The sequence below is a fragment of the Embiotoca jacksoni genome, unplaced genomic scaffold, assembly GCF_022577435.1.
Source record: "Embiotoca jacksoni isolate LCO1_2020_lvr unplaced genomic scaffold, fEmbJac1.0.p SCAF_8, whole genome shotgun sequence".
NCBI classification, from domain to species: Eukaryota; Metazoa; Chordata; class Actinopteri; family Embiotocidae; genus Embiotoca; species Embiotoca jacksoni.
The window spans coordinates 20226668-20253230 of record NW_027185436.1 but is presented as its reverse complement, the minus strand read 5'-3'; the positions used below and the strand labels follow the sequence as shown (position 1 = coordinate 20253230).

General features: G+C 40.9%; 1 protein-coding gene across 1 annotated transcript; it reads right to left on the bottom strand.

Moving 5' to 3' along the window:
- Nucleotides 1-1433: 1433 nt before the first annotated feature.
- Nucleotides 1434-26337, bottom strand: htr7c (5-hydroxytryptamine (serotonin) receptor 7c). The gene is made up of 2 exons (XM_069138831.1): nt 25555-26337; nt 1434-4598 (listed from the first exon to the last, which is right to left on the bottom strand). The coding sequence occupies exons 1-2, from the start codon at nt 26019-26021 to the stop codon at nt 3860-3862; spliced, it is 1206 nt and encodes a 401-aa protein (XP_068994932.1). The 5' UTR covers nt 26022-26337; the 3' UTR covers nt 1434-3859.
- Nucleotides 26338-26563: the final 226 nt, after the last annotated feature.

The following is a 26563-nucleotide window of genomic DNA, read 5'->3' as shown; positions in this document are numbered from 1 at the left end:
CCATCTTTCTACTGAATTACAATTAGATTTATTATACTTTGCTTTGGAACACCTGCTCTGATCTTTGCTGTTTTGAGCCCTGCCAGCCACTAAATGGGTGGCAACGTCAGTCAGTGCGGTCCATTACTGTGGTTCAGATTTAAATATCTCGCAGCTCTCGTTGTTAGCCACAGCAGGTAGCTGTTTAGGGCACATAAGCTCTGATTGCAATAGCACTGCTTGATGCCTGCCCACCACCAAATGAAAGACAGACAAAATAGCAGCGAGCTTCTGATTTAAAATGTTGCTATTATGTTCACTTTTTGTTCTTTGGCCCCCAAATGGCCAAATTCATTGTTATTTCAGGTTTAACACGGTCTTTGTGAGTGTGGCGCTGTCACAGCTGTAGACTCTACTGCTTGTTTGGTTTGTATCAAGTCTGTCAGATTGGGATTTTTTTTTTTACTGTCCCACTTATTTACAGTGTTGATTTCTCAAACATTTTATCCTTATATTTCCAGACTTACTCTGTACTGAGATGGTTTCTCATCACGCTTAACTGCAAACTCTCATTATTTCAGTTATTTCACCACATGTAAGTTATTCCCCACTGGTTTGATTATCTACATACCTTCTGACCACATGACACAGCATATCACACACCAGACTATTCCCCATCCTTGTTTCTCTGGACAGTTTTAGTCATGACAGCAAGCAGACAGCTGTCACCAACACTCTGAATAAAAGACTTTGCTCCAAGCAGAGAATAAAGGCGCCTTTTTTGGGTCGCCATCATCAAACATGTCTCCGGAGTCCTTGCAGTAGCACAAACGGCCTCGGTGCTAATTCTTTGAAAAAACGCCATGAATGTTTCACAGGCTTCGAGCAGGCCTTCAGGGGTGTCTTTTTTTCTCATGGTAGACCCATCAGTATTGTCAGGGAGGGTGATGAATTTTGTATGCCGATCAGTGAGCGTCAGGCGTTTGATGAGGCTCGTGCTCCGTGGGGCAAAAAAGCAAGAAGACCTGTGTGGATTGTCTCTTAAATCAAAAGATTCTCAGTCGAAAACACCACATTTTGGATGAATTTATGTCATCTGTGGTTACCAATGTAAGCCACAGTGACATTTTAAACCTATGGTACGATAAATTAACGTTCATTCCATTTGCTAAACCAGTTCACAAAATGCTGGTTAAACCCACCACTGTCATGTAAAGTATCTGTATTTCACAGCATATATGGATGAAAGCAAATTGGAAGCACAAGCGACTTCCACTGGCCAAGTTAGCTAACTAGCATAGCCCTATGCTAATGTAAATGGGGATAAAAATAATTCAGTCGTGTGGCTTTCTATGGATCATTCCTCTGAGGAGCCCCTATGACATCGGCATGTGTCGACAGGGTTTCTGTAATTACTCTCACTGGCAGAAGGGGGAGACAGAAGTTTTGCACCGCAGGTTTCAGTGTTTCTTTATTTACAAAGTGATGAGAGGCTATGCCACTTCCCGGGCTTGTTTCTCTGATAATGACAAAACGGTCACACGGAGCATTCGCACGCAGTTGTAGACAGATCAATTTTACACAATAAAAAATAGCCGTTAAATACAAAATGACACAGCGGTACATCTGTTTGAAGGAAACATACAGTATTCTCAAAAAATCGAGGTAGAAAAAGCACACTGCTTGACTGATGACATTTGACACGGGTTTGTACATGTCACTAAAGAGTTTAACTGTGGGTGTAGTCAGGAGGGAGGTGACCACATCCTGTTTGAAAATAGACAGTAGACGCTTTCAGACTGCAGAAACTGTTTTTTAGATTTCAGAAATGGACCAGAAAGTGGCCTCTTTTTTTTTGTCTCTGCGCTGCAGGAAATGAGAACCATTGGTTCTGGGAACTGTATTTTGGTGGACTTTTTTTTTTTTACCTTTTACTTCATGGTGGGTACTTTCCCAGCACAATAGAGGCTATAGTAATGTTAGCGTAAAATGATTGGTTCACCACTTTACCCTGCTGTCAGACATCCTTTTCCCTCAGGGAAACTGAAGCCATTATATCACTTTCTTCAAAAACACCAAACTCCCTTGACAAAAACAGTCATTTTACCTCACAGATCACAGGAGCTGCTGGTCTCCCGCTGCCGTAATTGGTTTGTTAGTTTCTGTTATTTGTATGACTTAAGTGGTGTTTTAACACCTTAGTTAGAATCTGAGAAGAACGCATTCACACAATAACACAAACAAACGAACTGATAAAGGCAGCAAAGGACCAGAAGCTTCCGTGTTCTGCGAAGTAAAATGGTCATTTTTCTCAAAGGAGTCTGGTAGCTTTGAAGAAAACACATGGCTATAACAACATCCTGTGGGTTAAAATATAGTTTAGTTGTTGACCTGTCCACAGCAGTATAGCTTAGCCTCTGTGTTGATACAGCTGGTTGTTTTTCCAAACTGATGTGCCGACCCCCATCCACTCCAGGACTACAGATAAATTCTTACTGCAACCCTACTTCACACAATTTAAACTATCCCTTTATTGTTAGCCTTAAAAAAATGGAACAAAACTCTGACAAATGAATCGCTGCTGTTGCATGTTGTGCAGAGAAGACGCTACCAACCACTGGCCATCTTACATCATTTCAGCGTTCCTATTGGCGGTAGGAATGGGAAAAAAAAAAAAAAAAAAAGCCCTTGAAGGTTTGTCGTTTTCACGGGAGCGCCCATTGGGTAGTTCCTCTCGGGAGGTCCCAGAACAGTTTTTTTCCAAAAGCGCCGACTGTCAACAATCAGCACTGAAAGTCAGTCTCAAGAACATGTAAATTCTTTAAATGTAAAGGTTTAGTTTGCTCTATCACCCGAAAATGTCAGGAGCCAAAAGAAGGCAAAATAACGAGTGAAAAAAGTCCACAGTATCATGGTTTCTGACACGTACAGTAATGAGTTCATGTTGAATTCAAGTGTGCAATACAGTGTTTGGGTAAACCATGGAAACACCTCTGCCAAACTGTCACTATTTAAATTCTCTTTTGATTTATGTATACAGTGGCATGTAAGACAAAAATGTTTCATGCAGACACGAGACAAACTACTTTCAGTTTCTTTTGTAACAACAAACACTGAGATTTCATGAATGGAAACGGTTCCCTTCAAGTTGCATTTTGACACTGTTTTCCACTCACCTCTGTTGCACGTGGTATCACCAAATTTTTTTAATTTGTGAAACAATTAAGGTGCTCCTATTAAATTCATCGTGAGGAGCAAGTTGAAAGCTATGACTGGAGGTAAAGTGATATAAATAATAGTTAATTTGGCACAAAGCACAATACACTTCAAAGTGTTCACCTCCTGTTTGAAAACATAATCTGGGATGTGCTCCAGTACGTGTCGAGATGAAGATGCTCAGAAGACATTGTGCCACAAAACAAATGGTTCTCCTTATCAAACATCAATTTTGTTAATATACAGAAATCTGTTTGCTCTTTGAAAGCTGTCAGAGGATTGATTGTGTTTACATGTCATTTCCTTTGTCACTACATTATCCCACCGTAAATCCGGAGCCAGGGTGGGATTGTGACATACGCACAAAAGCAGTGTCGACTTGAATAGCCCATCAAGTACGCTCTGTGATTTTCTTTCCAAAAATAGAACGACTGAGTCACACACACACACACACACACACACACACACACACACACACACACTGAAGTGATCGTGCTGTATTACTGCCTCTGCGGAGAGGCCAGAGAGCCACCAACGGCGACTCCCATTCTGCCAGTCTATGTCTTATCTACAGGCCTGCTGTGTTCACGTTGTCCTTTAAGCACCGAGTGTACAAGCACAAGATCAGCACACCCCACAATATACTGTGCTGAACGACCAGTCTTTACACCTTGAGAGCCTCATGTACGCCCACAGCAGACAACCGACGGTTGATGTTGCGATAACGACAACGGAGAAGGTCACGATATGTGGAGCGCAGGTCTCGATTGAAGAAGGCGTAGATGAAGGGGTTCATTAGGGAGTTGGCGTAGCCCAACCAGAGCAGCGTGCGCTCCAGCCAGATGGGCACACAGCTACACTCCACTCCACAGATAAAGGGCCTGGCAGTGGACAGGATGAAGAACGGCAGCCAGCACACGGCGAAGACCCCCACAATCACCCCCAGTGTCGTGGCTGCTTTCTGCTCCCGCTTGAAGATGGAGATGTTTCTCCGTTCGCGGTTCAGCAGGCGAGACAAGGCTGCGCACTCCTCCACCACACCGGGGGGCTTCAGGCCCTGCATGCGCAGCGCCTCATTAGCCACCGTTTCGAGACGCTCACGGCGCGAAAGGTTGGTGAAGCGGTGCTTGGCACCGCTCTTACGAGCTGCCCTGAAGATCTTGTAGTACATGACCAGCATGACCAGCATAGGGATGTAAAAGGCTACTGCTGTGGAATAGATGGTGTAGCCAAAGTCTTGGCTAATGAGGCACACACCGGCTGTGTGGACGTTTTTGGCCCAGCCACAGAAAGGTGGCAAGGTGATGGATGCTGACGCCAGCCACACTCCCAGGATCATCTTGGCCATCAGCTGGCCATTCTGCCGGGCTGGATAGGTGAGAGGCCGTGTGATCCCCAGATACCTGCAAGAAAAGGAGACGAACAAAGCATCAGTACTTACTTTTAGTCAGCTTTTCGACAAAAGAAAATCAGATGAAGATACCATGACATTTTCTCTAGACTCTTTAACACCTTGTCTATAGCTTTGTCATCTCAAAAACAAGGATGGTAATTCACTTAATACTTACAATGCACCCAGACACTTGTAGTCTTGTAGTGCAGTAAGATCAAATACATGTCCTCTCATTTGAAAGACAGACATTTCAATGGGAGGTCATAAGCTCTGTCATTGCCTGGACGGTTATTTGCTGTTTTCTTTGGTTTTCGTTGAGCTTGGCAGGTAGAGAAGGAGCTATCAATCAAACAGGCGGCTCAGTGGTTTCAAATAGCAGCTGGAGGTGTCAGAAAAATAAAGATAAAATGGGCTGTGAAAGGCTTGAATTTGTACAAAACTGGGAAAATAGCCAACATTCTCACAAAATGATAAATCTGTGCATAGATCTCGGCATGTTTTGACTGTGTGCCAACAGCCTCTATCAGCACCAAGTGCGTCAATGATGAAAGCTGTTTACTTGAATCTCCAGGCTATTTTCCTGGTTTCCGCTCTATTGTTAATCACGAGATAAAAAGCTTTAGGGAGGACTGGTCAATTCGCCTTGTCATCCACTGGTGATGCTATCACCATTGTGGGAATCAAATTCAGCTCGTCTTCACTTTATCAGCTGGCTTTCAGATGTTCAAGTCAGGTACAGATTAAGACGTTACTTAATTGCTCCACATTATAGCTTCATTGTTTCTACAGCGCTGTTGTTTGCTTGTCACAAATGCCATGTGTGGTATTTATTGTTCTATTACATTTAGATTAAATATGGGCGTTAATTAAACAACTTGGTTGTCAAACAACAGGCTAAATGCTAAAATTACTGAGAAACCCATTTCAGTTCTTTTTTGCAATACTGGTATGGAGTATAGCAACGAAATGTTATTTACAAATATAAAATATAATCCAAAATCCAGTCCAGATTTTCGTTGAGGATCCTGTCGTCTGGCATCTCTGCAGGTCACTGTAGCTTGTTGACAGACAGTGCAAGTGGTATTGATCTGGATCAGAACCACTTAGAAAGGACAATAGGGCTACAACTGCACTGCAGCTGAAAGCACTCAACTATATTCCCCCACTCACACACAATCACACACATACAGACACACAAACATCTGACACAGATCTGTTTTTTGTAATCAGCTTTAAAAAGCTGCATAGACTCACAATTTATTTTTTTCAGTTCTTGTCTGGACCACATGTATAATTCGACAAACACCTGAGGCGTGTGACCCACATGTCAGAATTCGTCAGCGTTGCCATGACAATGTGTGAAACGTCCATCATTTTTCGGAGACAGGTGTCGTTATGTTGTTGCCCATGGGTGATTCGTGTGGACCGGTGGTGGCAGAGAAGACCTTGAGACACAAGAGAGCCAGATACTCACATCTCATTCTAGTCAAACACGACTCACAACGGATACAAGTGGATATAAGTAACATCAGAAACAGGATGGAAATCCTGAAGAAGTCGTGACCGTAACTTTGAGGTTCGTAAACACAGTTGCCACACACTTTTAGCATGTCTTAAAGATCCCTTGGCTCAGTTTACTTGTGCTCAGTGTATATTATATAACAATCCTCCAATCTCTCCAACCACTGCTCGCTTGCAACCCTATCTTAAAATGTACTTAAGCTTTGCAGGCGGGGACTAAACACAGCCTGGCGAGCATTGTCAAATAGATAGAAGACAGATCCTGAGATGGGTACACTCCATGCTGTGGGAATTCTTAGGAATACATAATGGATACCCAGCAATGCAACACTTCTCTCTGAATGCATTATTCAGTAATGAGGAAGGTGTTTGTGGTGCTTATTTGTGGGGGATATTTGTGTGTCTGTGAGGGGTGGAGGGCAGTTCTGCACAACTATGTGACTATGACTCATCTTCAGCCCCTGAGAGTTTTCAGAAAACACTCATTGAATATGAAATCTTCTCAACCATCCGTTTGGAGATAAATGACGGCCAGGACAGGAGATGGAACGTATTTTAGCACTTCATTACACACCCTACTGCTCATATTCCTCTCTCACGTCCAACACAAGTGTCAAAAATATTCATGTAACTATTGTCAAAGACCACTCATTCTTACTCCTTAAATAGATCTCGAAGACATAATTTATTCATCTATGCAATGTTGCCGAAATCAGAAAGCCTCCGAATAATTGAGAAACTGCAGCTTACCAGAACCAGAAAAAAAGGAACACATCTCACCTGTACTTGTCCGTCTACACTGGCTCCCTGTCAAAAGAAGAACTGCTTTCAAAGTACTCCCATGCAAAGATACAAATGGCCGGTCTCCCCCTGCTGCCACCCAAGACTTCTTCGTTCCCAAAGTTCAGGTCTTCTTGTAATTTCAAAAGTATAAAGAGCACAGAGCGAGGCAGAGCTTTTTGTTCTGGAGCTGCCCCCCTTCTAGTGGATCCTATATGGGAACAATGATTTGGTACTCTCCTTCTGTCTCTTCATCTCTATAATGCTGTTGAGACTGATGAAGTGGCCATATTACTGTCATTCTCTTTGCATGTGGCATGCTATAGCATAATTAATGTTTACACAATGAGGCAGAGCTTCATTCAGACACTGAGATGTGCAAGTGAAATCTTGTCTGTGTGTGTTGTGCGTATCTGGCTGTGATAACTGTTCCTCGTCCCTGTAACCCATAGTTACATATAGATAGATAGATAGATAGTTACTTTATTAATCCCCAAGGGGAAATTCTTTATATATTATATATATAAGGCAACCCATTGCTCTGTTCCCTCACTTTGTGTCCTCTCTTCCCCTCCTACTCTAAACTGTTTCCACTCTGGGAAGCTGCTGCTGCTGCTCATCGCTGCCCATCCCCACCAAACTGCACAATTTCTGCTCTGCTTAATATAGCGCCTGTATGCAGACTATGTGTCTGCGCTTCACATTTGAACAGGTAGTGTATTGTGGGATTTTAGATCAGAATAAGCCTGTCATCTGCAGCTAAAAACTAAGCTAATGAGAGCTTGAAACAGTGAAGCTGAGGGCCATAAAACCAAAACAATCAGATAAAATAAACTCAAAAACAGTCAAGTGATATTTTTTCAGGTTCACGTAGTCCTCTTATTAAAATATTGATTAGAAGATCTTTAAGGAACTTTATTTTTAGTTATGGTCCTGCAATTTGCAACTTAATACAGTCAAATGCAAAAAATATAGAACAATTGCAGCATATTATAAAATGTATACCTTATTTATAACCATATGGGTCACCTGACACCATGACAGAAGGAGATAATAAAGCTAAAACCCAGCGGCAGCGGATTATAATCACCTCCCATAAAAACAGCATGAGCTGAACAGAGACAGAGACACACACACAGGGAGTTCAGAGGGGGGTTTTCATATCTCTGGAGGATTTGGGCCATATCCACAGCCACAGCAGCCCTCGGGGATTACCCAGCCACAGACAAACAGTGTGCGCAAGCTAATGGAGAATTCCATTACTTCCACGAGGCTACCAGCCCGAGCACAGTAAAGTGAACTATTTTCTGCACTGAAACCCTCTAAATGGCCCTGGTGCGCAACAGTCGCAGGACATTTCCAGGAGCTCCTCACAAACCTTTTACGTCTGAGAGGGGATACATAGAATGGAATGAATTAAATATTTACCAAGCAGGAGTTAGTTTGGTTGGCAGAGAGTTAAATTTAGAACTGGCTCTTCTAAAAAGTAAAAAAGAAAAAAAAGTAAAAGGGTGGAGGAAGAGTCTGTCAGATTACTTTTTTTTTTTTTACACAGAAACTTTCCACTGGCAAATCCTCACTCATTCGTCTCACTCAGACTTTTATCATTCCTATGTCACGGCACTGGAGGGCAAATCCAAAATGAGTCTGTGGAAAAAGTCAAGTGTTGCTCATTTTAGGGAGATCTTTTTTGTTATATTCTTTCCTTGTGTGAGTGAAGTGGACACAGAGATGCAGACATCGGCTGAAATCAAACCGTTTTCGTTGGAGAACTGAGAAGTGCAGCTGGGCTGCTTTTTATCCAGCAGCCAGTGGTGAGCATTCACTGCTTTCATGCTTGGTTTGTTTTATGTGAAGTGATTGAGAGTGCTGAAAACAAGGAAAATCTGAAAACATACATTTCATTGCTCACTGTAAGGTCAGCTGAATGCAAACTAAATGAAAGAAGAGCTTGTGTCCTTATAGATTTTAAGGTATTCAATATTCTAATAATGGGTTTTATGAGCTGGACTGAGTCAAAATCTTTTTACGGTTACTCATTTGGTAAAAAAAAAATAAAACAATAATGCAATAGTGTTTATTCCAACAACTACAATCATTTATTCTAAGCTGTCCTACACTGGATAGCACCAAATCTGTCAAGTGAGAGTTTGGGATTTCGCTGAGATCAGAAAACAACCCCAGTCCTCAAGGAGTGCTTCAGGTCTCCTATTCTATTTGAGGAACCCGTGTAAAACAGAAATTTAGTTGCTTTTCTCAAAGCACTGCACAACACGAGCTCAGCTGTAATTTCCTTCTATACAAGGAAGCAAAGAAGCAGTCCCATCTGTTTCTTACTTACATCTTGACATCTGCAAAATCCAGCCTTACTCTTTTTAGTTCAAACGCTCTTTTACCTGTTTAGGTTACGCTCTGTTTTGTTCCCTGACTTCTGCTCAGGATGAGGTTAGAATGAGTAAGATAGCAGCGGTAGTTTTTCTTTCTTTCTTTCTTTTTTCTAATCCTACTTAGACTCTTATATAAACCAAACTGAGTCATCCCTGGACAGACATACTTCTTCCCTCAGATTTGTATGTTACCTCCAGCCAGATAGTCTGTGAATAACTCTTGGCACTTGTTTCAGCCTACATGCCGAGGAAAATGCTTGGGAATTGCCCCCTCAGATAAAAGAAATATTTACTAGAAAGCCATAGGACAAAATTGTGCAAACTTTATCATTAATAAAGGCAAATCTAATGCTCAATCTTTTTTTGATAATGAAAGCAATGTTTGTCAGAGTTTCTGATGTTTGAGAGGTGACTGCTGTTTTGCACTTTTGTATTTTAGCCGTGTTGTATTGCTCTCGGGAAGGCAATGCCGGTCCAAAGCCTTAGTTCAAGCTGAAACTTAATCCAAGCTGTATTGATGGTGGGCCTTTGAATTTTGCACAAACATTGATCCTCAGGAACTATAATACCTCGGTGATTACTTTTCATCTAGCACCTCAAGTTGCTACTTGACTTGGCAACATGACAACTTGACAATTGACATGCCTTAAAATCAATCAATAACCGGTATCACGGTGAAGCTTGTAATTCCGTCAGTCCACAAGTTGCCTCCGGTTAAGACACCAAAAACCACGTGGGCAAGGTTGGGAAAAAAATCATGGTTTGGGTTACAGTAAGTTATTTTACATTGGTAAAATTATACTGGACGTGAACACCAGACTCTTGGTAGAAAGATCTCTGTTTATTGCATCCAACCACCCCTGACATCCTTCATATGTGGACTTTATCACTCTTTGTAATTAATCACATGACCTTTCACGGCTAGGCAAGGCAAAACGTGACATTAACACAGTGTCCTGTAGTGCACTGATGTGTGTATTACACATTTTGGTGTGATACCAGTCTAGATACAGAACTGAGTTACACTTTCAGATTCTCAATTAAGAACCAAAAAACTGAAAATAATATACTATAAGGAGCCAACTTGTAGCTTCAATTGCCAGAATCAATTGAGTATGCAAGAGGAAAGTTATATTTCTTCCACATACTAAGTTTAACTGCAGGACACTATTTTGGAATCATCTCCAAAACATAGGGGTGTTTTCCAAAGATGAGTGCTTACTGTATTGTACTGTAATGACTTGTAAGATGCCTGCAGTGTATCGTGCGAAAAAGTGTGTCCTCTGAGCACAACTCAAGGACACATTTGACACAAAAAATTATGTATAATCCTTGGCATGATTCAAGACCTCTGGCCAGCTGTGGGGTCCCGAAATAGTTTTAGTTTTAAATCCCCCACAGATGGCCGCTAAAAACTAATATACTTTGCTTTATACCGCTAATTATGTTGCAGTCATGGGCCTTTTTTAAATGGTACGCTATTTACAAAATTGTCTGCACTTGAAAGACACACCTAGCTTTACACAATGCTTCCCTTCCTCCTGAAGCCTTTATGATGTCTGTTTTACTTCCTCCTAATTGTTGTAAAGCACTACAATGTATATTTTATGGGCTTCGCCACACAGCTCACCACCTGTCCCTACTGGAGGTTTACTGGCTCTCACAGCAATAGAGATGACGGGCAGCTATTAGTGCCACAGTGATAAATGGATTCCCCTTCTAACAGTCAGTGTGTCCAACCCTGTCAGAGCTGGGTGTCCTAATACCCTACAGGCTCCACAGAATAGAGTGGCGAAGGGTAGAGAATAGAGTAATTGAAAAGAGGAGAATTAAAAAAAACTATGCACAAAAGAAGGTAATTTAGTTTAACCACAGAGGATGACAGCACGCTACTCTCACACACAACAGCTAAAGGTGATTCCTTCAGGCTTTGTAGAGCAGATCAAACTCTGAGGAGAACAAAGCAACATGACTAAAGGGTGGCATAAACCTATAAGAAAAAACATGCCGTCCAACCACTTCTGAAGACAAGAGTGTTCTCAAAAAACACGTTCATGTTAAAATTGACCCCGTAGGTCTTTAGTGCAAACAGTTTATTACGACCCACAGCTACGTTTTAAAGTCAAGCGATCACAAGTAGTTGGATAAATAACTACAATCTGGTATCTCAAAAAAGTGACACAGTTCAGATGATGTCTATATAATGTGATCATGCATACGAATTTATGAAGTCTCCGGGTTTTAAAAATTAAGCCAATGCAGAAATGTAATACCACCGAGGGCCACAAGGGGCTGGCACCAAAAAAATTCTGACTCCAATAGACTCCCAAGTGTCAACTTCTCGAAGTGGTTTTGCCTTTCCAACCGTGAGTCGGGACAGTTTTTTTTCCAAACAGCGTTTGCTGTTGCCATGACAACAAAAGTAGCTTAAGCTCAAGGAAGTTGAAAGTTTCAGGGCATCATTTTAACCCAAACCAACATGTTTCCCTAACCCGAACTGTTTTTTGTGATTAAACCTAACCAGGTGTTCTAATTGAGGAAACACTCCTCTGAGTCATATTTGAGAGTAGGAAAAAAAAAACTTTTTTGGTTCGCGGATGTGTTGTAATAAAAGGATGGACATTTAAAACATCTCTTCAGTTTTAAAATATTAGAATTTTGTACACCAGCTTGGCTAAAGCAGTAATGTAAAGACCCTATTACAAGCATTTCAACTACTAGATTCTATATTTCACACTGCTCTTCACTGCCACCCACCACTGAAACTGTATGTATTTTGTCAAATAAAATGTCTTTCGCTCTATTCTCAGCTTTTTTTTCTTAAACTGCTTTTATGAAGATCAAGAATAAACTTTTTCTCAACATTATTATTCCATTTAGTCTGACGACTCTCTCATTTCACTGGTCAGCCTGGTGTTTCTGGTCAGCAGTCACTGCTGCATCACAAGCTGTAACACACCACTGACGTCATGCCTTTATCCATACATTACTTGCAAAGCTAAGTGCAGTATATACAGTTCATTTTACATTTTAAGAAAAAAAACCACATGCAATTCCCATCTCACATATTATTTAACACTGTTCTCGTCTGTTTTTGGCCCACTCTTCCAACTCCCTGTCCCATCGGACTCTGACAGCATCATCCGGCCCTGATCTCTTGCCAATGTTTTGACCTCTTCTCTCTGATAATGGCAGCCTTAGAGAGCTTCTCTCAGCTTGTCTGGTCCTCAAAGCTACTTGGAAAGCACTCACACAGTTCCATCTCTCTCTGATCCATGGTTTATTGGTCAATCTATCATACTATACACGGGACAACAGCGTTATGTGTTGCTCGCTTCATTCCATTACTACTTGTTGTGTTGTTGAGTAGAGAAGCTACTTTGAGTCCAACACAATAATCCAACTATATTTTCTATGATACGCAGTGCATCATGACAAGAAGGTTTCTAAGTAAAGGTTAGAGTTATGCTTTAAAACGATTGGTTAGACAACTAAGGACTAGGCTTAGGTTTAAGCATGAAGCATGAAGAGTTAATGCCTCAGCTATGAAGTTAGAAATGCTATGATGTTGGTTTATGCTGATATATATGGTGTTGTGCTACTTATTCTCAGTTGGTCGCTGTTTGGCCTTTACTTGTTATTTTGTCTCGACCTGCTCATATGTTTTCCTGTTTCGTGTAGTTAATATTCTGGAGCAGAGGCAATTTGGTCACAACCTTAATTTGCATTGCTTCTCCTATAAATAGCAATTATGTAAGCAAAAATAATTAGGTTGAGACCAAATTGACATTTGCATAACAGAGGCATTGTTTTTTTTTTGACCAGCACAGAAACTCCTCAGTAAAGAAAAACTTTGTTGTCAGTTGCCTTGTGTTTCAGCTCTTTTGGGTGGTGGAGCCTGTGGTTTGCTCAAGTTTCCTGAATTATATATTTTTCAGTAAGAAAATGAGACAGTTTTCCGTGTCCACATTAAAATCAGTCTACCTCCTCGCACCATTTACTTTAACTCTCTGAATGGATTTTTGCCTGCTTGTTATGCATTTAGTCATTTCTTCTGCCTGTCAATTATTTAATGGACTTCTTTTATGGTGGCAGCCATGGTGACAAAATTTGTGATTCAGGTACAAATCCTTTAGAGGCCTTTCTGTCTTCGACAAAATAAATTTGTACATGCGCATGCTTGCCGCTGCCTATGCTTAGAAAGAATTCGTCATTTGTGTGTAATATTGCATGTGAATAAAGTGGTATTACTGTCCATCAAAATGTTCATTTTCTGCAGTGGGCAGCATCTCACTAATAGCCCCAAATCTGCAAACTTATTTAGTGACATTCATAAAACGCTCACTCAAATATTAATGAGAGCACTCACGCTTTCTTCATTATTGTACAATGACTAAAGTCTGTTGGTGGAAGGTGAATCAGTATGTGCTAGCAAGTCCATCTTCCCTTTATTTTTGCTGTCATGATGATGAGAGAGAGTGAGGGTGAAGAGCCCCTCCATCTTTGTCACCTTCCCTTTGGTTCTGTCAGTGACTGCACTCTCAAAGGACACCTCGAAAACCAAATACGCTTTGAGGAAGTCTCAGATGTGGGGGAGGAATGTAAGTCTCTACTTCTTCCCGTTTTACTTCTGACCTTTTCGAAAAAAAAATTAACAATTTTAGTTACCAAGGATACCAAAGGCAGCTCCTCTTTTGAGCTGACCCCCTTTCTTCCAATTTGGCATCTAGCCAGCAGTTAGTATAGCCGAAGTAGCTGTGCAGCATTATATGTGATCATTTCATGGCTCAGCAAATGGAATGTGACAGTGAGGAGGAGTTAAAGCCAACTTGCTCCTCAGTCACTGAATGCTTCCATGTAACATAAAGTCTACTGTTGAATGCTGTGCTTTTTTTCCACCTCCTATCCTTTCACTAAACTTTTATTTTGGGCACATGAAATATCAGAGATATTAAAAAGCTCAGCTAAGAGCAACATGATGCTACTCATATTTCTGCAGGATCTACACTTTTTATTAAGAAAAGAAATCCCCAAATTAAACTGATAAAAGCTCATAATAGTATAACATTGCATATGCCATGAGGCCTGACAGAATGTGATTCAAAATGAATCAAATATGAATACAAAAATCTATTACAAATGAATGGCTTTATTAAATATAATTCTTATCTCACGCTGGAAAATGAATGAAAACCATACTGAATTCATGAGTCATAGACAGAGCTCCACTAATGCACATTTTTTACCAGCCTTTAGCTACAGCAAACTTTTTTAGTCTCATTCTAATTGATTGTAGGGTATTTTTTCCAAAAAACTGAACAAGAAACGCCTAAAAAAAAAGGGTTCCAAAAGTGTCCTGCTTGGAGTACCCAGAATTTTCTTTTTTTTTCACGAAGAAAATGAACCTGGTATTGCTGAACCCAAATTCTCCTCGTAAATAGATGGAATCTAACCCAAAGACTGTATAGAAATAGACGTAGCTTTCAGGTGTGGAAAGTGAAGCCAATAGGTTTGTGCTCGGTCTGGACACGCACCACTGAGGTTTGTTTCCAATCACTGCATCCTAATTGGTTGTTATTGGTATCGATCTTGGGTCAATTATGCAAATATTTGAGCAGCCTTCAACCAATTGCCATTGACCCACATGTGACGTATGTTGTATGCTGAAACTGACCAAGCTAGAAAACAACAAAGACCCTCCACCAATTTGAGTAGAGTGCAACACCATGTCAGGAAACAACAATGGCATTGTTCTACTTTGGCTTCAATTCTTAGTGCTTTTTTCGTCTGATGTAAAGAAATTTGAATTGCCTTGTTGTTAAAAGAAGCCACAGAAACAAACTCACCATAAGGCCTCTGCTCTCCCTCTCCCTTAGCTGTAGAGCAACAGTTGCCTCGATTGTGTGATTAAACTGTTGGTAATAATAATATTTTTAACAAAGACATCAACGGAAGCAGACGTGCAGATGTTCTCTTTTATGTATACGTGTTTATTTGTGCTCAATTACTGGTCTCATCCTCTCCATTCAAACCAGCACAGCACTGGAGAGCTGAGCACAATCGCGAGCTTCTAAATTATTGCTTGAATCTACACTACGCCTTCTGCTTTGTTGGGTTTTTCACTTTAATGGCAAATGTGCATTGAAAAATAAATCCATCTATTATTCTATAAAGAAATAGAGAAATAGAGGTAAAACAAATGAGAAAAGTATGTTCAGCCACTGTATGCAGGGTGGAATAATTCAAGCTAAAAGGGTAATGGTAGCAGATTTACTGCTTACATCAGCAAGAATGATATTAATATTTTTCAGGAAAAGAGAGTAAATTGGCTGTAATTAGATTTTTGCACCAGATGACATACGTCAGAACATCAGATACGGAGGTGGAATGTTAGTTCCTGTCTGAACACAGTGTGCTCTAACCAGACTAAAGCATGACTGATGACAGGAATATTCATTACGGCAGCCCTTTTGTTCCTGTTTATCTGGTCTGTGAGCAGAGCGGAGGAAAAAATAACTCGGTTATTTGTTTGCTTTCTGCTGGTAAAGCACATTTGAATATACAGTATCAGAGTTGTAAATTTCCCGGATTGATTTCAGTGTTATTTGACAGATAGACAAACTAAATACCATTACAGGTGAGCAAACACAGCTATAACCACAAAGCAGTAGCACTGATAATGCTGATCCGGTGAGGTAAAGGTCACCGTTGTGTTGCTAAAGCAGTGCACATACTGATGGGTAAGACAGAGTCACTGTGGAAATAATGCCAAATGCAGTGAGTTTCATAAATAAGAAAAAGAAATGAAGCTGTATAATTCAGCTACAGTATGTTAAGTCTAGCTATGACAACGAATCACATGCCTTGTGTTCATTTAGATCACAAAAGTATTCATAAGAGAGTCTAAACATCAGGCTTTGGGGAAATGAAGTGACACTGAAATCCTCCATCGACAGTACGTTGAGCATTAAGCTTCATCACTTGAGCTAAACAAAAGAACTTGTGTTTATTTTTAAAAGGTGTCTCAATTTTATACAAAGCCACACAGTTTTGAACTCTGCAGTGACACAAAGAGCAGCGGTAAATATAGCACACACACACACACACACACACACACACACACACACACACACACTCACACACTCACGCTCTCGTCTTACAGGTGCCACTTTTTTGAGTACGCTTCACAGACAAACCCACGCAATCCACCAACACTGGCAAACGGTTCTGAGCACCTACAAGCTAATGAGTCAGTCTTCATTTCATGTCCATTGATGATCATTTTTGAAATAAATAAATGAAAATTTAATTTTTTTTTAAAGCATTTTACTTAATAAATATTGTATTTTACCCTGAAGGGAAAGCATGTTATAATATCACACAAACGTTGCCTTGTCTGTTTGTTTTTTGTTTTTTTTTTCAATTTAGAGCTTCTTGGTTTAAAAAAAAATTATAAATACAATTAAAGTAAACAGATTCTCTTTTTTATTTATTTTAAAAGTACACATTTTAAGGGCAGCACAGTGGTGCAGTGGTTAGCATGGTCGCCTAACAGCAAAAAGGTTATGTGTTCGATTCCGGGCCTTTCTGTGAGGAGTTTGCATGTTCTCCCTGTGCCTGTGCGAGTTCTCTCCGGGTACTCCTGCTTCCTCCCACCATCCAAAGACATGCATCTCAGGTTAATTGGTGGTTCTACAAATTGCCCTTAGGTGTGAATGGTCTTTGTTTCTATGTGTTGGCCCTGTGATAGGCTGGTGACTTGTCCAGGGTGTACCCTGCCGTCACCCTAAGTGAGCTGTGATAGGCTGCAGCCCCCCGTGACCCTGTTCAGGATAAAGTGGGTATAGATAACGAATGGATGGAAGTATACATTTTAAAGAAAAAAAGGTTTAAACAGTAGATATCTTAATCAATATAGGTCCTCAAAATCTATGTTCCCCCCTGTAGATATAAAAATGGGAAGCAAACACTAGTTCACTGCACTGAAGTCTGCTCTCCTATCCCACCACCCACCATCTCTTTGTAAACTCACATTTTACGAACTAAACGTCATCAAACTTGACGTCATCTGCTAACGGTCGCTGAGCTCTAGTAGCTGGCTCGTAATAAGATGCTTTTTTTGGGAGGAGGAGATTAAGTTATAAATTGTCTACTCGACATGCAGCACTGTTTGTCTATTTGTTTTTGTGGAAGCTTTAAAGCTAAACTCTCGAGACAGTTGGTTCATGGGTGTCTGTTTTTTTTACGATTTTACAGGCCAACTGACCAACACGTGTAACTAAATCTTGTTTTTCTGACATGTTGGAGCGTCTTTATCTGTTTGCCAAGTTGACTTTGATGGTGAGATTTGAAATTTTGTGAGCTGAAGCGTGATATAATCAAACATCAGAAAACAGCTAACAGTAATATGAGGTTGTTTTTGTCAGCTGCTGCTTTTCTTTGGTCAAGACAGAACTTTTAGCCTCAAATGTGAATTCACTGGATTGCATTTGATGTTGCTTCTGACTGGAACTTTTTCTACTTCCACAGCACATCCACGGGCATATCGAAGAGCACAGGGCTTCATACAGTGCATTGACCCAGTTAGTCGTCAGTTCTGGTGTTCCCTGTCTTGCTCAAGGGCAGTTTGGCATCCATGGGTGCGCCATAAGTCAGTTTGCTATTTCACAGCTGGAATGTAAACTGTTCAGTGCGGCGGATTAAATCAATCATTTCTCAGTATCTACCAGAGTTAATTGCAGTAAAGTCAAACTGGACTACATTTCTACTGTACAATACACTTGACTCAACACCACAATAAATTGATGCACAGCAGTGAACATATAGTATGAGAAATTTGAGGCAATTAATTTAAGTCTGCATATCTAAAGGGATTGCTGTTAATAGCTGTTGCCTTTGGCAGCATTACAGCTGAAGCGCAAACAGTTATACATACATTTATACATCATAAATACACATGATTGCACAATATTGGTCAATGGTTATAAAAAGTTAACTTCTCAGTAATTCTTTAATTTATACTGCCATGTTTAATGGACCCTATAAATATTCATGTACACAGATAAACCGAATGCCAAAGCTTGAGTTGCAACAGAAGCAATAAGCTAAATGTTCTGAGCGTATTATCCGCCATCCGCAGCATAATTTGTGTTTGTGTGTCTGTGTTTGTTTGTTGGCGGTCTCTCGGCTCCATCAACAGGAAACCCATTATCTCAATGCTTGGTGACTGCTCGTTGGTGCTTTGTTCAATCTTGATGAATAATGGACCCCACTTTTATTATGCCAAACACAAAGCATGATTTATGCCACACTGAAGTCACTCTGCATTTTTGACCTTTTTTGCCTCCTGTCCCCAGACACTGCTAGGTAAACAGGGTGACAAGCCAGGAATAGCTCAATAAAATGTAGATCTCAAACTGTCGACGGGTTACAAATAATAATCATACATGAAACTGCAACATACCGATGCTGTTGCTTTCATGTTGAAGTATGTTGAATATCCCGCAGTTCATAAACCTCCCTTAAAAACATCAATAATTGTGTATGATTTCAGTAAAGCTGAAATATGAAATTGGGTTCAGATGTTTCTTACCCAACAGAAGGGATATGTACATATTTCAAAACATCAGCCCAAAACAACCTCCCTCGTAATATAATTTTCATTTGTGAAAGCACTTTGGCTGGAAATTTTCCATTTTAGTCTTTGATCCACTAGTACCACTGCTACTATTCAAATACGGCGCAGAGCTGGATCTGGTTCAAGAGCTCGCTGATTTGTTACATCGGCAAATCTGATTTAAGTGGCTCCCAACAAAGCAATTAATCAGCAAAATAAATCAGACGGCCCGTGGTGTTTGTCGTTAAGGCATGAATATCTGTTCTGTTTAAACACGTGTGTCTGCGTTTAAAAAATTATCTTTCTCTACCCTCAATTCTAACCAATGAGGCCTTGTCACAGTTCTTCCCTTTAATCACTTTATAGTGCGCTCATATTGGAGTGTCGCAGCGGATCTGTGAGGGGTCAAACTCATTACAAGCATGTTAGCATGCTAATGTTAGCATTTAAATCAAATGACTGTTGACACTACATCTTTTCTTGTTTTTAATCAAATCACATTCAGTTTAACCTTCAGTGTGTGTGTGTGTGTGTGTGTGTGTGTGTGTGTGTGTGTGTGTGTGTGTGTGTGTGTGTGTGAATCCAATTACAAGGGAAAGGACAAAGGATGAAGTGAAGGTACAAAGAGAAATGGGATGCATGGTAAACACACCATGCATCTCTCTGGTTTGGCTCAGATGGTTTCTCCAGAGTGAGAGTAAGGCACTTCATCATATCTACTATCAATTATCTGCAAGCTATCTGACAATTTTTTTACCAAATTGGGCTCTGGACGGCCACGAGCTGTCCATGTTTGCTTTTCAGAACTGTAACTAAGTCAGATGTTGCAGAGATTATATCAAGGAATGTTATGTATTATATAATGCTGCCTTCAAATGGGGTCATGTTTACCGTGTACATGACAAGTGTCCATATAACCCCCACCCCTGTTGTTGCATCTTAACCTCTGAATTTTGTAAAAGCTCCAACTTCACGTGTTGTGACGTGTTTGCTGATGTTTTCAGAAATGGTGGAGGTCATAGATGTTCATTTTTCATTGAATTGTAAGTTAATATCTTGTGATTTTAGTTGTTTACAGTTTTTTTTAGTTTTTTTATTTAATACAGTAAAAAAATCTAAGGAAAATGTTGATGTTCCCAAAAGCCTCATCTTTTCCCTCTGTCATTATGCCTTTGCATTTCCCATATTGATATGCTCATAAATTTTACACAAGTAAAATTGTGCATTCGTGCACTGTAATGATATATTCTTATTCTTTTCATGTAACGTGTCATCAGATGATAGGCCGACCTATCACGTATGAAAAACACATATTGCCCTAACAAGTTCAAATCTGTTTATTACGTTAACTTCCATATGACATGAATGCAGCATACTTGATAAACACAGGCTGGACCTGCTGTAGCTAACATCGATTGAAAAACAAGCCGGAGTTTGATGTATTTGTTTTTCAATTGAACCAAGAAGAAGCCTTCGCATAATGGCTGCTTACACCACACAAGATAATTTGCTCCAAATCTGCATCACCTAAAAATAGCGACCGCTAAAGGACAATCACAAAGTCATGAAACAAACAGCACGCAACTGCTATCACTTCACTCTCTCCCCTTTGTTCTTCTGTTGTCAGCCACCTCAACCCCCTGCAGGACCGTTCCCACACACACCACCCTATCTATTCACATGATCAGTGGACAATTTGTCTCCCATTTCATGTGCCTCTGTAGTAAAAGTCAAACAGATAGTCAAACAGGAAGGAAACAGTTTCAGTTGATGGTACACGCAACAGTTATCAATGATTAACTTGTAAAACGCCTGCTCTCAGCATTATTTATTCCATGCTGCTTTGAAATATTTTCATTGACAGCAGTTTTGCATCAGAGGAAGCGCTTGTTTACAGGACATGAGCGCCGAAAGATTTTAAATTTGAATATTGTTTCCTCTTTAAAGATGAGAGGGGTTTGTCTTCTCATTTTTTTTAAACAGCTGTTGTGGCTTTTGAAACATGAAATGTGTCTCTCATGCAGCGCTCTCTAAACTGTTGGTGATCACAGGATTTAAGAATTCAGTGTAACATCCCATTTAGCACCGCAACACACTTTCTGTCCCGATTATGCATTACTTTATAAGCGTGAACTGCCTTTGATCTGATCGCACCGGCCTCACAGGAGATGTCCAATCCTCCACATTTGGACCGACAAGTGGGTAGTGAATAGTGCCTGAGAGAGTGGAGCTTAGGCGTCACATCACATTACCAGAGGATGCGTCACCTAGGTCAAGTCATCTGTGTATGCTGCTGCAGGTGGATGTTTTCCAGCTGCACACAAAGCAAGGGCTGTCTCTCCTGGGACATCTACACGCCGACCTCACAAAAAATATTATCAGACGTAGAGGACTGGTCGATGTGGGAGCTGTGTGTGAACTTGGCTCATCAGTGACACACCAGTTGGCAGAAAGGATGTGAAGGCAGTGGCTAATCCCGCTGCCATCTAAGGGGCCCTTAGCTAGTGTGATTTTCTCCTTCAAATTCCCTGCAGGAGCTTACAAGTGTGATAACACCTACACTGTGCTTTCTTTAGTCTGAACCGTGGTGGAAAAAGTTTTCTTTCACTGCAGTTATGTGATATTTTTTCTTGACCTACATCCCGTCCTTCTTCCACAAGTTCACTGACAGCCAGTCTATATTTGATTTGCAAATTTAACTGGCGCCATCCTCCTGCCATATAGACACCCCACGCTCCTTTAGCATCCTCTTTTCCCAGACGTCTGAGGACAGAAAAATGACTACCCTCGCTACCCACTGTTGTGAATAAATCATTCATATTTGACGTTTGAATTATTGAACGTACAACATATTACTCTCAGTGAAGGTAAAAACTGAATGTAGCCAAAAGAGATACTAACTTTTTAGGGAAGTGGGCACAAAATTCCTTGCTAAAAGTGAATGCTGGGATGTATTGTGAAAGAGTGGACGTACATTAGTTCACATGGGAAGCCTTGGTTATATAGCTTCTCTCTTATTCACCTCCCAGCACTCAGACCAGACTCCTCTGCTGTGACTGGGCCAGTGCTTTGGTGCGTGAGCTTCAATTTGCAGCACTAAACCTCAACTTAAAGGGGCCAGAGGTGATGAAGGGGAACTCTTCCATAAGCTTGGCTTTCACAGCCACAAGTCAGTATTTGCACATACTGCACAAAATCAATAGCTCTGAAGAATGTGATTATGTTTGACGTGACCCAGGCTACAGGATGGGTAATAGCCTGCTGTTATTGGGTGAGAACCACAGAGTGTATTTAAACTATATATAATATGGGAAGGTTTTGCTAGAATAGATGATTGTTTAAGCATTTTAAAAAGGAAAAAGAGGTAACAGGTCAGACATTTAGATTTGGTGTTCTTATAGGATGCTTCTGTTTATCATTTAAGTCAAATGTTATATATATATATATAAACGTGTCAACTAAGAGAAATTTTGCATTATGGTTTGCTTTGATATCTGTATAATATTTCTTGGTATATTTAGTAATATACTGAAATGTTGCAAACCAGCGAGCAAGACGTTTTGGTGGCAATATTGAATTTTTAATCTTTTTTTCAGCAGAGGTTTGATTTGCTTTGTATTTAACTTGCCAGTTTTGATTAAAAAAAAAAGAAATCACCCACACAAAATATTCCTATCTGGTTATTTGATTAATCTTAGTAACTTCTCACTTGCTACACTAATGTGAGAAAATTCAAACTGCTTTAAGCCACAGCGAGAATGTTATTTTCCCTCTTTGCTTGCTGAGACAGAAAATGCACCTTTTCTTGCTGAACCACTGTTGCCTGTTTATAAAGTCTGCTCGAGTGTCAAGAGTGTTTTAAACTTCAAACTTTTCAACAGTTTGTTTAATAATTTAAGAGGCAAAATTTAAGCACAACATGACTAAATGTGCGAATTTAACCAGAACAGAGTCAGCCTGTGGAGCTCAAACCACCACAAAGATCACCACCATGATCACAGACCTGTCTAAATGGTTTGTGATTATTTGGTTAGCTGCAAATTCCTTTATGAATGTGCACCACTAAATTTCCATAGCAACAAAAATGTAAATGTCATGAGTCTTCAATCAAGTTCTGAATTATTAAAGGGGGCAGTCCTTTGTTTTTGCACATGGTGTTGAGTAATTTGTCACAGTGAGTACTTTTACAGTCTGTGGAGCTTCTTTAGCTCTAGAAGGAGCTTTTCAAAGGTTTGAGACACTTGGCCATTCACCAGGGAGGCTCTAACAAATGACAAAACTGAGGTGCAATATGGGAAATGTAGGACTCAGGGTTTTAGGTAATTTTACCAAAGTAACACTACATACATATGTTACATACGTAATTTACAAGAAAGACCACGTCTCATCCAGGTGAAAGTCCTGTGTTTGTTTCATCCAACCACCCCTGACTTCCTCCCTGCTCAGACTTTATCACTCTTCCTCACATCACCTCTGTCACATGACCATCTGGTCTTGTACTGCACATGCATGTACTTTACACAAATAGGAGAGACCAAAACGTGACCCAGACGGGGTATCCCCGGGTGGACTGACGGCTTTACCGGGCTGCACCCATATGTCAGCAGACTTACCGAGAGCGTGTCATGTCCCTGCAGGATCAATAGTTCATTAACCCCATACACTAGGAATGACTCCTAGCACAATGAAACGTCTCCCCTGTAAACCTAAAGGAGCTCTGAGAGTACATACCTCTCCGCAGTAGAGCACCTTGACCTCAGGGGGGCTGTATGACCCCCACAAACACGTCTGGTCAATCGTGAGCCTCATTCGCAGCAATCCCTGCTTTTTGTAGCTTCATTTTACAAAGCACGTCCTTGGAAATCCTAGATGACAGCGAGAGACCCTTAATTACAGCTAATCATGTGTCTAATTAGCAATTCCCATTACAAATTATCTCTTCCGTTCCCATTGTGAATCATGTGCCAAACACACTCTGCATTGTTTAATTAAAACGAGTCTGTTTTCATGGAGATCAGCACAAACAGTTTACTGAAGTGTTGTATGGGGAAGAAAATAATCACAAACTGACAGATTGTTTTAAATTCTCTGTTGGTCTTGTACGCAGCAAAAAGCCAACAGAGAGCATCCTCTAGAGTGGTGTAATTTGGTGGGTGTGCAGACTTTGATTTCATGGTAACAGATTCAATCAGCTGCTCCATCTTTACAACAGGTGGGTTCATCTGCCCTTTTTCAGTGGATACAGTTCACATCTCTGATCGCAGACAATTCAACAAAGCTGGTCTCTCACACTCCCTCCCATCCTCGACTGGATGTCATAGAGAAGCCTGTTTTTAAATTTGTATTTCTACTCAGGTTGGTTCTATTAAATTTAGACAATATCCCCCTTGTATATTTCCTTGGGTCATTATAAAATAGTATGTAAAGAGTTCCATACTGACTGTGGGGGCTGGGTCATGACCCAACTGGGATTTGAATGGCCACAGATTACATACAATTCACACACAATCCACTCATAATCATAATCATTGTGACCTCTAAACCTTTTAAGGACTTTTCAGCTTCTGTCCAATCAGCCCAAAACACATTCACACTTTACAGCTTTACCACAGCTGACTGGAGCAATCACACCATCACAGCATGATATCTGTGATCCTGTTCCTTCTTATAATATCATTAGCTCCTCAGGCCTACTTAAGTCTCCTGTGCTCAGCCCATCCACGAGCAGGAAACATGCATAATGCCGGGTGTAATGCACTGAGGTAATAATACCTGATTGGCAAGTAGGAGGAAATAATCAGATCATCAATACTTCAATGAGCTTTTGTCTTCATTATGGTTACTGAGGCTGAACAGTTACAACAATCATTTGATGTTTATTTCATTGGGGGTTATAGTGGGAGCTGTGGAAATGTCCTATTTGTCACAAGCAATCGGGCTCAGTTCTGGTTTTATGAGCAGTGAGTCCAAAGAGAGATGCAGAATGGGATCTTGATGGGTGCTCAGGTTTTACGTTCCCTGTTTTAAACATGGAATTTAATACAACTGGCTGTGAGGCATTTGGGAACTCACTGTCATGAATAATGTGTTGTTGCTAAACACCAGAGTGAATTACTGACAGAAAGATAGTTACGTTTTCTCAAGTGAACTTTACTCACTGCACTTTTTGTGTGAAGTGGATTTATTGATCACGAGGTGTAATAACTGAGAGCAGGTGCGACTTGTGTGACCTAAACAGACGTGTAGGACGATGGTAAATCATCTAAGTCATAGCAGCTATAAGGTCGATGGGGGCTCAACCTAAATGCGTAATTACAGGAAACGCTGCCGATGTTCCGGTCAAGCAAATGAATTAAGCCTGCTATTAATTAATAACAGTCTGTGTATTAATTTTCTGGTTCAGTGGCTGCAACCGCACTGATAATCAGAGGAACGGTTGATCTGGAATTAGGAATTTAAATGCCCTTTTCTGGCGCAAAAGCGCTCAGTTCCTTCATGCGCTACAGTTCATTACTTCATTTGGTACTCGATCTTCCCCTGCGTTAGGGTACTTTAGTGGTTAGGGGCTGCTTATACAAGATCATATATCCCTCGTCTGCGTGTCACTATTAACGCATGGCGCACAGCATGCGTAATTTGGGTGGCTAACTTTGGAAACTTACCTATCCACGCTGATCACACACAGGGTCATGATAGAGGCAGTGCAGCACATTACATCCATGCCGATGAAGATGTTGCAGAACACCTCCCCAAAAAGCCACTTGCCCCCGGTGAGGTCTGTCACTATTACAAACGGCATCACAACTATGGCCACTGACAGGTCCGCCACCGCTAAGGAGACCAGAAGGTAGTTTGAAGGCTGTCTTAGTTTCTTCACCACGCACACCGCGATCACCACCAGCGTATTTCCCATCACAGTGACCGCCGTGATGATCGCCAGCATCACCCCGATAATGATCTTCTCTGGGCGCCCGAAATCCTGCAGCTGCTCCCCGCACGACTCGTTCCACATGGTTGTGGGGCTGATAGTGACGAGGACGTTGTAGAGAAGCTGCAGAGTGCCATTGATACCTTCGGAAATATCCTCTTTCTTGTTAAAAGTGAGCTCAATACCCGAAGTGTTGAACATCACGACAACGCTATCCACATAGGGTTGCAAGGGACGCCTCGCCAGAGCACTCCAATTACGCGCATATTTGGATATGTGTAACCTTCTCTCGGATCCTGTCCAGCGGTTTTAGATCGAGCGTGTTGCAGCTGCACCACATTACACCTGCCAGCAACTCAGTAGGTTTCTTCACTGGTTCCTGTTTATGAATGATCCGTCTGAACAAGTGCTAAACGGATACGTCGTGATCCATCCCTTGAGTGAAATACACCTTTTTCTCTAAAACTATGAGATGACAGAAAAGTTCCCGAATCGAGCTGCTCCAGAAGTGCTTGCGTCTCAGTGCATCAGCCTGACAGATATGGGCTATTTGGGGAGTTGCGCTGCGCAAACCCTCTCCATGTGACGCATCACTTAGGACGCAGAGACAGCCTCGCTGAAAACATACAGAGCATCAAGGATACAGCAGCGTTTTCAAAGTGGATTCGAAGAAATGGGCTACATGAAAATAGAAATGCTGGTGGTGTCCCTTGTGTGCAAGTTTTATTAATATAATTGAATGC